The sequence below is a fragment of the Mustela putorius genome, unplaced genomic scaffold (assembly GCF_011764305.1).
Source record: "Mustela putorius furo isolate JIRA1106 unplaced genomic scaffold, ASM1176430v1.1 tig00003853_pilon_pilon_pilon, whole genome shotgun sequence".
NCBI lineage: Eukaryota > Metazoa > Chordata > Mammalia > Carnivora > Mustelidae > Mustela > Mustela putorius.
The window spans coordinates 53,285,462-53,298,206 of record NW_025422005.1 but is presented as its reverse complement, the minus strand read 5'-3'; the positions used below and the strand labels follow the sequence as shown (position 1 = coordinate 53,298,206).

Genomic DNA, 12,745 nt, shown 5'->3' with positions numbered 1-12,745 from the left:
CCATCTACTATCTTCTCTCCATACCCCTACCACCTCCCTCTGGCACCTGCTCTTTACTGCGGATTTTATAACTGCTTTGATTAAATTACTGTCTACCTCATTGCTTACCTAGAAACTTCATTCATCCCTGATTTTTCCCTCATCCTCACTAAATCTCATCAAGGTCATCTCTTTCTTCAATGTGCAGGTCCTCTGTTGCCATCACTGTCTTAACCCTCATTATAGCTCACGCTAGTACCTTAGCTTGTATCTCAATTTGAGAGGGAGCTATAATGTCCCTTGATTTAGTTTTGCTTTTCTATAATTACAACCTGCACAGAATTTTTTTTTTTTTTAACATCAGCCATGTCACAGTAATGTAGTTCTCCCAGGAAGAATATGATCCAACTTACAGAAGAATAAGGCAATTCACAGGAAGAAGTAAAGAGATGTATCAAGACTGGGGTGCTCAAGTGCCTCATCCAGTTAAGCATCTGCCTTCAGCTCAGGTCATGATCTTGGGGTTCTCGGATCGAGCCCCACATCACTCTCCCTGTTCAGTGGGGAGTCTGCATCTCCTCTTCCCTCTACCTATCTTCCCTATGTGTGCTCACTCCCTTGCTCTCTCTCTCTAACAAATAAAATCTTTTCTTAAAAAAGTATCATAACTTACTTCATTCGTTCAAAATCTGCACAGGTTGTATATATTTTGGTTTCTCCAATCAATACATCACAGTAAGGACGACATCCGTTTCTCTGTTTGTTAAAAAAAGGAACTGGACTGACAGTGATGGACTTAATGGTGAGAGGCTTGAAGTGAGGGCGGTAAGGTTTGTCTGCTAGGAGGTCACACATATAGCCCAGGTACCTGAAACAGAAGATTGACATTCTGTCGGTGAAAGAAACGATCAACTTTTTTGCTGTCAAGTCTGTTCTTGAAAATGACTAACTTACAATAACCATTTACTGTGTTAATTTCTTAAACATTAACTGCCAAAAGAGGATGTAGCCAAAAATTTAGGAAAGCTTTTATCTAGTGACATTCCTATATTTCCCCCGAAGAACTGAAAAGGCATATTTATTTAACGAAAAAACTTGTGGAGCCTTACACTAGCTCGATATTTGCATATCTGTTCTTATTTGATCGACCAGATTCAATCTGTCAGCTAAAGGCTTGCTCTGGCTCTGGGAAAATTTTAGGATTTATCATCAGAAACACTTTCAATGCAAAAAGAGTAAGGAGAAGCAATTAAAATAAGAAAGGGAGAAACTGTGCTAATGGGACTATAATAAGTCAATTACCTAAAAACTGTTTTCCTTTTTTTAAGTGCATGACAGCAGTTTAGAAACATCTGGGCCTACTCTGCATCTAGCTTACTTTACCTCCTGTGGGATGGTGATAGCCCGATTCCGGGTCGCTTTGCATATAACAACCGTACGGCAGGACCAGGAGTAGAGTAGAGGTTACAGAAAATGAACATAGCACCGACCAGAATTGACGATGCTGCCCGTCCATCCTGCCAAGAAAGATACATAAACGCTTTATGTATAAATGTGATTCACTGGACCATAAACAGACATGGTCCAATCAGCCACTCACCACGGAGAAGGGCTGTGCCTGCAGTGAAAAGAGGGGAGACAAGGGAGAATTCCTCTTAACAGAATGATTTTCAGTTAAAAATTGTGCATTTGAAAACCAAACTCTGTCCCAGATCTTCAAATCACAACACAACAAGGGCAAAATTAACTCTACTAACCTAAGAAACCAAGCAATGTAAGTTTAATTTGTATATATTTACTGAAAAATAATCTAATCTTCAAAGTAACTTTGATCTTGTAAGATCAGAACTGGTAGTTGAGGTCTCTTGGTTGCCGGCCAGAGGTAGAGGTCACAGATTTGGGAAATACTGTTTTTCGGAATATGCTATGTATATATTTCACCCAAGGTATGTTCCTAGAATCAGAGAAAATAAAGAAGATTTACATGATTCGACCACATTTAATGGAGAACTATATGCAGTAACACTCCCGATAGATGGTGACACAGGTTCTTCTAGAATACTTTAAGTGACACGGAGTTTGCTGCTACTAGAAGAAGCTCAGTCCCGGTTACAAAGTTTTTGTCCTGAGTAAGTTCAGCTTAAAGTCTATTCCACTCAGTGATCCTGATTCTTCCTTCTGTCGAAAAAAGTAAGCCTACTTCTTTCTCCCTGGGAAAGCCTTTCACATGTCTGAAATACCCTCCCTTTCCACCAACTCTTCTGTTTTCAAAGTTAAAAACACACCCAGTCTATGACGGCTAATATTATGTGTCAACTTGACTGGGTTAAGGGATGCTCAGATAGCTGGTAAAATATTACTTCTGGATGTGTCTATGAGGGTGCTTCTAAAAGAGATCAGCATTTGATTCAGTAGAGTGAGCAAAAAAAGAAACACCCTCACCAACATGAGCGGGCATCATCTAATCTCTTGAGGACCCGGATAGAACCAAAAAGTAAAGAAGGGCAAATTTTCTGTGTTTTTTAACTAGAAATGTCTACCTTCTTCTCCCCTGAGACATCAGAGCCTCTGGTTCTCAGGCCTTGGACTCAGACTGAATTACACTGCCAGCTTTTCTGGTTCTTTAGCTTGCAGAGAGCAAATAAATTGTGGGACCTTTCAGCCTCTGTAACTGCATGAGCCAATTCCTATAATAAATACATTATATGTTGGCTCTGTTTCTCTAAAGAATCCCACCCAATACACAGTTCCTTTGATTCTTCCCCATTTGATATTCCATTTTCACAGACGTCATTTGGCAAACTTTTTCTGCACAGACTCATTTTAAAACAACAACCTTAAATGTGCTACCCAGATGTGAAATACAAGATATGAGATATACTCCAACCACACTAGAGAGGAAAAGAAATACCATCTTCCTTATTCTGGACACTATGCTTTTACTAACATAACCCCAGGCTAAAGTAGTTTATATACAGGCTAAGTCACACCACAAGCTCTTATTGATCTTCCTATCCACTAAAACCCCTAGTTCTTTTTCAAATGATGTGTTAAGCTAAGACACAAAAATATTTAATCTTTTACAACAAGATTAGGGACTTTACATTTATTCTGTGTTTAATTTCACATTGTTAGCTTCTGTTAAACAACCAACCTGCAATGGTTTTTAAAATCCAGATTCATTATATGACCTTCCCAGTTCTGAGAAAATTGGTAAGCTTGATCTTCATATCATCATCAATGTTTTCAATTAAAAGAGCAACCAAATGCAACTTTCTCCTGGAAGGATGCTGATTCATTAATCACCTACTTTTGGAAGCAGATACTGAGCCAAAATCCAACTCAATGTATAACAGCCTAGCCCAAATTGCTCTATCTTGATTATAAGAAATTGGAAAATATCTTTCAGGAATCCAATAAACTGTCCCTACTAATCTATTGGCCTTGTTGCAAAAGTTCAGTTGTTTTAATACATGTGTTCATAGTGAAGCAATGAGGACTTCTTTTTCCGAAGAGTTTAATATCTGTGCAAAGACTTAGATTAGAATTTTGCCTTGAATTGCCATCAGGTTCACCAGCCTGTAACTTTCCAGGATCAACCTCCTCCATCTTTTGGAAAAACTCCCCTGTCTTTGTTTGCTTGGCACCTCTATTTCCTGTTTCCTCATATTACATAAGGAGTCCATAATTGCTTTTCTAAGCGCTCTCAGCATTCTGTCACAGAATTTAAGTCTAGAGAGTGGATTATTTTTAAGTACTGTGAAGCTCTTTCCATATCTCACTACCTATCAGCTTGTCTTAACGATCATTGTAACTCCCTTCCTAGCCTGACATCTGTTTCCCTGATAGAGAAACAGAATAAAGGAGTTAAGATTAAACCATGTGCCTTAAGCATTTGTTATTGTCCTTATTCCAAGGACAGTTTTTGTGTTTTTTTTTTAAAGACATTTTTCTTAATCTTCATTCCTTTTAGATTTAGCCTTCTTGATACTCTTACCTGATTCATGGCTCTAGGGATATGTGTCCCCTCCTTTTTTATCTACCACACAAGTCTTTTTCAAAGTTTAACTAGTTTTTTATGGAAAGATGAGTATATGCTTATTATTTTTAATAAGACAGAAATATACATGATAAAAATAAAAGCTCCCACTTTCAGCTTCAATTCCATTTCCCGAAGACTTGATACAGACGTACGACTCATGCACATCATTTTCCAGTAAGTAGAGAGCAGCCAATGGTGTCATAATCCTTTGTCTGCTTCTTTTTCTTCTTTGTTGGTTTTTGATTCTTCATAATTGTATCATAAGAACCAGAAGCCTCCAGTATCTCTTAAGCCATCTTCTCTTACAAAGTTGTCAGACTCTGGCTCTCTGAACTTTTTAGAAAGTTCTTGAGTAAAGAGAAAATCACCAGGGTGCCTAAAGGCTGCTTAGTCCTTGAAAGTAATCTGTTCTATTGTACAATCTACTGTGCCTCCACAAGAAAACCCTTTGGCCTTTCGCATTAAACTTCTATGAACACCAAGTGCTTTTTCTTTGTTGCCAAGAGTCTGAGAACATGAGACAGAAAGAAGAAAGTATGCTCTTTAGATTTTTTCCCTCTTTTAGCCAACTGGCTCTCAAGGAGGGAGAAAATCATCAGGTAATCCCTAGAGCAAAAAAATATATACCCTGACATTTCTAGAAGCAATGAATAGTTCTAGTATTTATGCTCAGATTCCACCTGTGTGTCCATTTGTTCATGCATGCAATCACTTATTCAAACCTTTCAGACCCGGGTGCAAAGATAAAGAAGACATAGTTCTTGCCTGTGAGATGCTTATAGTCTAGTGCAAAAACAGGCAGACCGCCAGATTACAAGGATGCCACAGAAGACATTAAGATACACACTGGAAATGTCCATATTGGGGAAATACTCATGAGTCAAAAATATTTTACCAGAGTTGAGTTTTAAACAATAGATAAGAGGATAGTTGGGGAAAGGGACCCTAATAAGTCAGGGGTCAAGAAAGTCATCACTTCCACTAGGAATTGCTACAACATACAATTAATCTACATGACTATGTGCAAGAGCAGAGGGGTCTTCTTATTTCATTTTTACTCAAGCACAAAAAGAAATGATAAATATTCCAATGTGTTTATCAATTTTATTCACACAGAACTTAATGGTATTTCTGCCTGTGTCTACTTCTTCTACTTCTTCTTCTTCAGTCCTTGTGTCTACCTCTTTTATAATACTTAGCACATTCTAGAGGCCCTGTACTATGTGTATGTATCTGCCTCTCTCAAAAGTACTCAAGTTTTAAGGCAAGAATAATAAATTCCTCCCTCATTTTTATATCCCTCACATTACCTAATTCCTAAGTAGGGATTCGATAAATGCTTATTCAGCTTAAATGTTACCTGTCCACCAGTCTGTACAGAGCCAGCTGTACTTGGCCAAACCAAACCCACCTACTACAAATGACAGCAACAACAGTAATGAAGATTACTCACCAAGCAGTGGACAACACAGACGTTTTTGGGATTCTGTAGTAGCCAATTATACATATTCCGACACACAGCAAAAAGGTTGTGTAGACTGGGGGCCTGCCTGATGGGCCAACTGCACTCTGAGACCTAAGGCACAGAGCAAAAGGAAATGAACTCCCCAAGCGACTCCTCTCCATAAAGAGCTATCACAACAAACAACTTTTGGAATATGATACCACATTCTCTTTTAATATAGAAGGAAGAGATGGGAACAGGGTCCAAACGTAGAAGAATTGTTTAATATACCAATTTCTTAATTAAAAAATTCCATTCCACTAAAGGTACTAAAAACACATTTTGAAGTACATTTTAAGTAAAAATAGATCATTTAGGGGTACCTGGGTGGCTCAGTCAGTGAAGAGACCAACTCTTGATTTCAGCTCAGGTCATGACCTCAGGGTTGGGAGATCCAGTGCCACATTGGGCTCTGCACTCAGCACAGAATCTGCTTGAGATTTTCTCTCTCTCCCTCTCTTGTCCTCTGCTCCTCTCCCCCCAACTCCCCTACACCTGGGCATGCACACACACATGCATACATGTACTCTCTCTCTCTTAAAAAAAAAAAAATTGACCATTTAAACTATATGTTTGGATTTTTTTTAATTCTGTGAGGTTGCATTTAATTTCTATTAAATATAAAATGTTTGGGGGCACCTGGGTGGCTCAGTGAGTTAAGCCTCTGTCTTCAGCTCAGGTCATGATCCCAGGGTCCTGGGATGCAGCCCTACATTGAGCTCTCTGCTTGGCAGGGAGCCTCCTTCCCCATCTCTCTCTGCCTGCCTGCCTCTGCCTACTTGTGATCTCTCTCTCTCTCTGTCAAATAAATAAATAAAATCTAAAAAAAAATAAAATAAACAAAATAAAATGTTTGACCTACCTATTATATACTTATTTACAGTGTTACCTTATAAATCCTACATTATCCCTAATTTTACCCTCATTCTCATGAGAACATGAAAAGAGCTGCAGAGTAAGCCAAAGATACCCTTGTTCAGAGCTCTTATTTCTTTCTGTCTTAATGAGAGAACTCACAACTCCATGGGGCAATCCTCGGTATTTTCCTTCATCTAATACATGTGTTCCTTTAACCCATTACAGAGCATTGACTATGTTCCTAGAATTCTGTTTGGTTATGAGCTGTACCATAATCATACAAATCAGGTATTAATGTGATCCCCATTCTACAGATGAGAAAACTGACTCTCAGAGGTTGCCTTGTCTAAAGTCATACTGTTGGTCAGTACCAGCAGTGCAACCCAGATCTTCTGAATATAAATCACTGGGCAACAAGAGTAGACTGGTAGAGCTCATCATTGATTCAAAATATTAGGCATGAACCCCAACTGATATTTACTAATTTAGGTAACAAAAATAAGGAGAAGTTTAGACTTGGGCAAACCCTATGACCTCTTTTAGCTTTTCTTCCTTCATAAAATGTGGTAGTGGTACCTACCTACCTACCTCACAAGATGTGGTTAGTACATGAGGATGTATTTCAAGGGCTCAGCTCAGTATCTGACACACACAAAGTGATTAAGGAATGTTAGTTATTTAATCATTATTGTATCAGGTAACTGCCAGTGCAAAGCCCTGGGTTCAGATAAAGTCAGATATGTTTGAATAAAATGAATGAAACCCTGTTTGATAACCCTTTAGATAAGTAGACTTATCTACCCTGTAGGTAGATAAACTAAGTAAACTAAGTGGTAAACTAGAAACTAGTAAACTAAGTGGTTGAAACAATTCACACAGCTATCAAGTAGACTGATCTACTCTGTAGGTAGATGAGTCTACTTATCTAAAGGGCCAGATGACTCAAGGTCTGTTAGGAGCTGGGAGAATATTGAAGAAGGAGAGTGACTCTCATCTGCATTTTCCGAAGATGTCTCAAGATCCAGTGTGGAGAATGGATGTGGATGCCATGAGAGTAGCCAAGGAGAGCAGCCAGGAGGCTGCTGAGGAGTCCAAGTCAGGGATGATGGCGGCTTAGGCCAGACAAGTGCCAATGGGACTTGAGGGATTCAGGAATTAGAGATGAGGTGGAGTACCTGTATATGTATGACTTGGAGACTGGTCATATGCGGGCAGTGAGTGTGGAGGGGTGTACTTAAGAGATGAGGGGGAAAGAGTCAAGGATGACCCCTAGGTTTCCAGCCTGAATGGCTGCATAAAAGGATGGCAGGTGCCATTTACTGAGCTAAGGAATTCTGAAGACTAGGTTTTTATGTGGATGGTGTCACCAGAAAATACTCTGAAACACTACCTCCGCTGGCCTAAGAAACCCCAAATGTCTCAAATTCCTAATGTTTAACAGTGGGGAGAGGGAGGCCGGAGTAATCTATTTGGTTGCCCTTTTCTGGTAACCAGATAATCACTAGTCAAAATATAAATGGGAAAGGAGGTGTGTTCTCTCTAGAGCGGGCATCCAAAGGCAAACGCCTGGAGTTTCCCGTTCTGGGGTTGTCAAGAAAGTCCATTCCTTCAGTTGAATTTGTAACATTTTTCTATAAGATGACTGTAGGGTAATGACTCACTTACCTGTATCTTTTGGCAACGATGGGTGTGATTTTAGTAAACTAACTGGTTGAAACAATTCACACAGCTATCAAACAATCTGGGATGACCCTCTACTGGCCGTCTGTCAATTTAGACTCTATATCAGCTTGCCCCCTTCTACCCAATACGAATCAGGCTGTGCTTGATCCATTCTTTACCCCCAAATGGATTCCCCACTGATGTGTTCTCAAGAAACAGAAATGATATATTGATTAAAAAAAAAAAAAGAATAGTTGAGAAGACAAATTTTGCCATCGGAGAAATTGCAAAGTGTACATTTGTATAAGCTAGTTCTTGTCTCAGTGTTTTTCTTCCCTTGGTAAGTGTACATTCATCATTTAAAACCCAAGTTCAAGTGCTCTTTTGTCTCTGAGTTTCTTTAACACCCAGAGCAGAAATCTTCGTTAACTTAGGTCTTTGTACACATGTTCTCGTCTATTCTCATTTATTGAAGCTTTTATCAGGTGAACAACAGGGTTGAACCCACGGGCTGGGTTTTCACCCTTGCTTTTTACCGCTTATGACCTGATTAACGTTAGTCAAGTTACTGATCTCTCAGAGCCTAAAACCTCTTGTGTATAAAGTGAAAATGAGCATTACAAGACTTTTAGGAGAATTAAGTAGCACAACATAAGCATGGTGAGTGCCAGCTTATTTTCCAATTGTACTCAAATTAACTGTTTGCATCCATCTACCCCTCTAGACACTAAGCCCCATGAGAAGAGACACCAAACTTATTCATTTTGCAACCCCAGAGTCATGTCCATGTGTCAGTTGAATGGCAGGTGCTCAGTAGGTATTTGCTGAGTGAATGAATGAGTGAAAGAACAAAGGAATGCACCCCATTTGGCAATCAGTTCTTGTGCTGAGATTTGTCCACATGTACAATCACTCAGGGAAGGAACAAGTGAATCAATTTTGCTGTTGTTTTAGGTTGCAATCATGTAAAAGTATAAAAAAAATGGTTTTTCCTGGAAGTATTTTTAAACCTCTTAGAAGCTGTCTGTCAACCATACAAACACTTTAAATGTCAGTATCTGTAATGAGTCTCAGCTAAAAGTTGGCTAAATTGTTCTTAGCACAATAGGATAAAAGCTCCACAATCATTAAATCAATCAAGTAAATAATATTAATTTAAAGTACTCCATAATTATATATTTACTTGATATATAATTATATACCATTAAGCAAACATACAATTAGAATTTTTTTTAAAGCATGTACTCTGTCTAAAAGGGGGAAAAAAAACATTAAGGCATAAACAAAACAAAACAAAAATGTTTTAAGGAATTCAATCACAAGCTGTTTTTGTAGCTCCCTGGGGTTCACAGGTTTGTGCAATAACCACAATCCTGGGGCATGTGACACTTCACAATGCGATCTCTAGTCTTTCTAAACATCTCCCAGAGCCATAAGCATCAGGAAACGCCATATGGATTACAGGCTGCCACAATACCATCCAGTGGGGGAAGAAGCCAAACAGCACCAGGGCTAGATGCTCCATTTTCATCTCTCCATCACTCCAAGGGTGAGATAAGATGGCCGAAGCATCCCACTTGCTGGGCACAAGAGCAGAAGGTATTACAGAGAATTGAACTCAAGAGCCATATCCAGTGTTTTAAGAATCTATACACTATTTTTGGGAAACGGGGGTCTGTCAGTCAATCATTTCTTGTGGCATTTTATTATTACTAACATTAATCATAACTACCACTTACCAAATGTTTACTATAGGGCAAATATTGCTATGAAGTTTATTCCTTAGAGCAAACCTACAGAAAAAGTTTCTAAGTATTTGCAAGATAGATATAGGTCTAGTCATCCTTAATTTATACAGGAGAAAATGGTGACTTAACCAGGAAGAGGAGCAGCTACAATGTGAACCTCGGGTAATTTTTAAAGTTTGAAATTTGTGTTTATGCTATAATTTTCATCTCAATAAAAAAAATAAAAGGAGTCATGTACTTCCTATTCTATCACAGTGGCTGATTGATTATTAACTGCAATTCCCTCTTACATTTGTGAGGTGGTTATGGCTTCAAGTGACGGCTGTATTTTCTAAGGTGGAGATATTCAATTCACTGAAGCCTACAGAACTAGAGCGTGGGGATCCCTGGCCCTCTAATTTCCAGGCCAGGGTTTTTTGGTTTTTTTTTTTCCATCCCACCCCATTATTTCCTATCCTTACACTGAAGACTGGTGGCAGAGGGAGAGATGAAGTAGAAGCTGTAAAATCACTCCTCTATGGCCAACCCTTCTCATGAACCAAAACCAAAACACCTGAGAGCTACGGTGACCTCTTTGGTGAGTTCTGGAAGGAAATGAATAAAGAAACAAACAAAAGATTGATCTTTATGAAGTTCAAGTTGGTAGCATATTTCCCCAAAATCAATTTGTTCTCAAAAGAAGTCCTACAAGATCATGTAGTTTAGAAATAGTCAAAATGAAGAAAGATTTTAAAGGAACCTGGGATGATGATGATGATGATGATGATTTATGCTCCTTTCGGGGCTCCTTCAGCATACTTTTCTACCTGGCTGAACAGGGGAGGGAGGACACTCAGAGCAGCAGTGGAGCACTATCAGCATGTAAGAACTTTAGGGCCAGCCTCAACTTAGTATCCATTCATCCAGTTTTCCATCTGTTGCCAAAAGCAGTGTATAAAGTGGTGGTCCCTGATATTCTGAGCAGAGCTGTAAATGTGTGCAGAAAATGAATCAGTGTACACACACCCACAGAGTAGATGGGTGTTTATTTGGGAGATGCTGGAGAGGGTGTGGGCTAGACAGTGGTGATGGTTACACAGCACTGTGAATGTGTTCAATGTCATCAAACTGTATTCTTAGCCGTGGTTGAAATGGTATATGTTTATGTCATGTATAGTTTACTATCAAAAGAGGAAGGGAGGGAGGGAGAGAGAGAGGGAGGAAAAAAGGAATGGAAGAGTTGGTTAAACTCTCTGAAGCCCATCCATGGGTCTAGATACACAGAGGACTTGCATTTCTTTAACTCAGATTAGGAACACCTGGTTTAGATAATGCATCTCCTTGGTCTCCAGGACTTTAGTGTCAACACTGGTCATTTTTATTTCCTCAAGGTGGAAACTGGCTACGAAGAGTAAGAGAACTGCTGTTCAGTACCTCCTGCGCGGTTCTGAATAGGCATTCTAGCACTCCCCTTTGAAAGTGGGGCACTCTGACAAGTACTGTTTTGAGTTGGGGCCTCTGTCAACATGGAGACCAAACTAAGTCCTTTTCTAATGTTCTGTTCCACATGCAAATACTAAGAAAACCACTAGTTGATCATCTCCTATGATTCCTATCAAACCACGTGGCTTCTAAGCATGAAAGCTATTCACAATACAAAATGACTCCCCTCAGCAAAGTGAAATCTTCCTGGAAACAGCCGCTCTGCCACCACCATGCATCTCCCCAAACACACATCACATAATTAAAATGTAAAGTGACTGAGTTCAGATATACACAGAACTGGACTTCTTTGAGTCTGTAAATAAAACCAGTCTCATATTTGGTCTTTTCCAACACTGGAATTTATGGAAGACTCTGCCATCTACACTACTTTTTTTTTTCACTTTTTAAAGATTTTATTTTTAAGTAATCTCTACATCCAACGTGGGGCTTAAACTTACAACCCTGAGATCAAGAGTCACATGCTCTACTGACTGAGCTAGTCAGGCACCTTGTGCCATCCATATTTGTTAAAATAAGATTTAATTGCACACCTAACACTCTACTGTATTGGAAGGAGGAAGAAATAGGTCTAGCCCTCATGCCCTGAGAGATGAGAACCAAAAAAAAAAAAAACTTTTCCTAAGTAATGCAACAATGAGATGGAAATCAATTTGTGGTATTAGTGCTGGGGAGAAAAAGGACTGAGGGCTTGAAAAGAGATGTAGTCAAATCTCAAACAGAGCTAAGATTAAAATACTATTTGCAGTTGTCCTTAGCATGTTTTGGCTACGCTTTCTTTTCTTTTTTTCTTTTTTGTTTTTTTTTAAAGATTTTATTTATTTATTTGTCAGAGAAAAAGAGAACAAACAGAGGGAGCAGAAGGCAGTGGGAGAAGCAGACACTCTCCTGAGAGGGAGCTCAATGTGGGGCTCTATACTAGGACTCTGGGTTCATGACCTGCGCTGAAGGTAGATACTTAACTGACTGAGCCACCCAGACATCCCCTGCCTTCTCTTTCCAGCTAGGCTTAAGTGTCTCGAGAAAAAGAACCAAATATTTATTTTATATCTATGTGTTTAATAATTCTTCGAACATTCATTCTTCTGAGAACCGTGTGTTAGCCAAGCCAGCCACTGTTCTAGGTGGCAAAAAGCTAAACATACCTCCTGTTCTTCTAGGGCAAACAAGAACAGCCCAGGACCGATGCTCAATATGTAAGTCCTGGTCTTGTGGTAACACTGTTAAGACTGGTCACAAAATATGTAATTATACTAATAGATACCTTTTTAAAAATACATTTATAGAGATTGCTTTTACAAATCCGACACAAAGAGACAACCTCATCCTATGAATGCTTCTATAATGGTATATCTTTATTTACTTTCAGAGCAAAATTTTTCCAGACCATTACAGATCTTTCAAGATCAAATAAAATGTCTATGATAGTCCTTCAGTTATGAAAATGATGACACTGACAGAGTCTCCAAA

General features: G+C 39.0%; 1 protein-coding gene across 4 annotated transcripts in view; it reads right to left on the bottom strand.

The window, feature by feature from the left end:
• Nucleotides 1–12,745, bottom strand: part of DNAJC6 (DnaJ heat shock protein family (Hsp40) member C6) — a 137,983-nt gene that overhangs the window by 27,001 nt on the left and 98,237 nt on the right. For all 4 annotated transcript variants that reach the window (XM_004762946.3, XM_004762947.3, XM_004762945.3 and 1 more), the window contains exons 5-7: nucleotides 5,475–5,597; nucleotides 1,363–1,496; nucleotides 653–847 (exon numbers count right to left, since the gene is read on the bottom strand). In XM_004762946.3, the coding sequence (XP_004763003.1) occupies nucleotides 653–847; nucleotides 1,363–1,496; nucleotides 5,475–5,597 (452 nt within the window). The remainder of the gene's footprint in view (nucleotides 1–652; nucleotides 848–1,362; nucleotides 1,497–5,474; nucleotides 5,598–12,745) is intronic.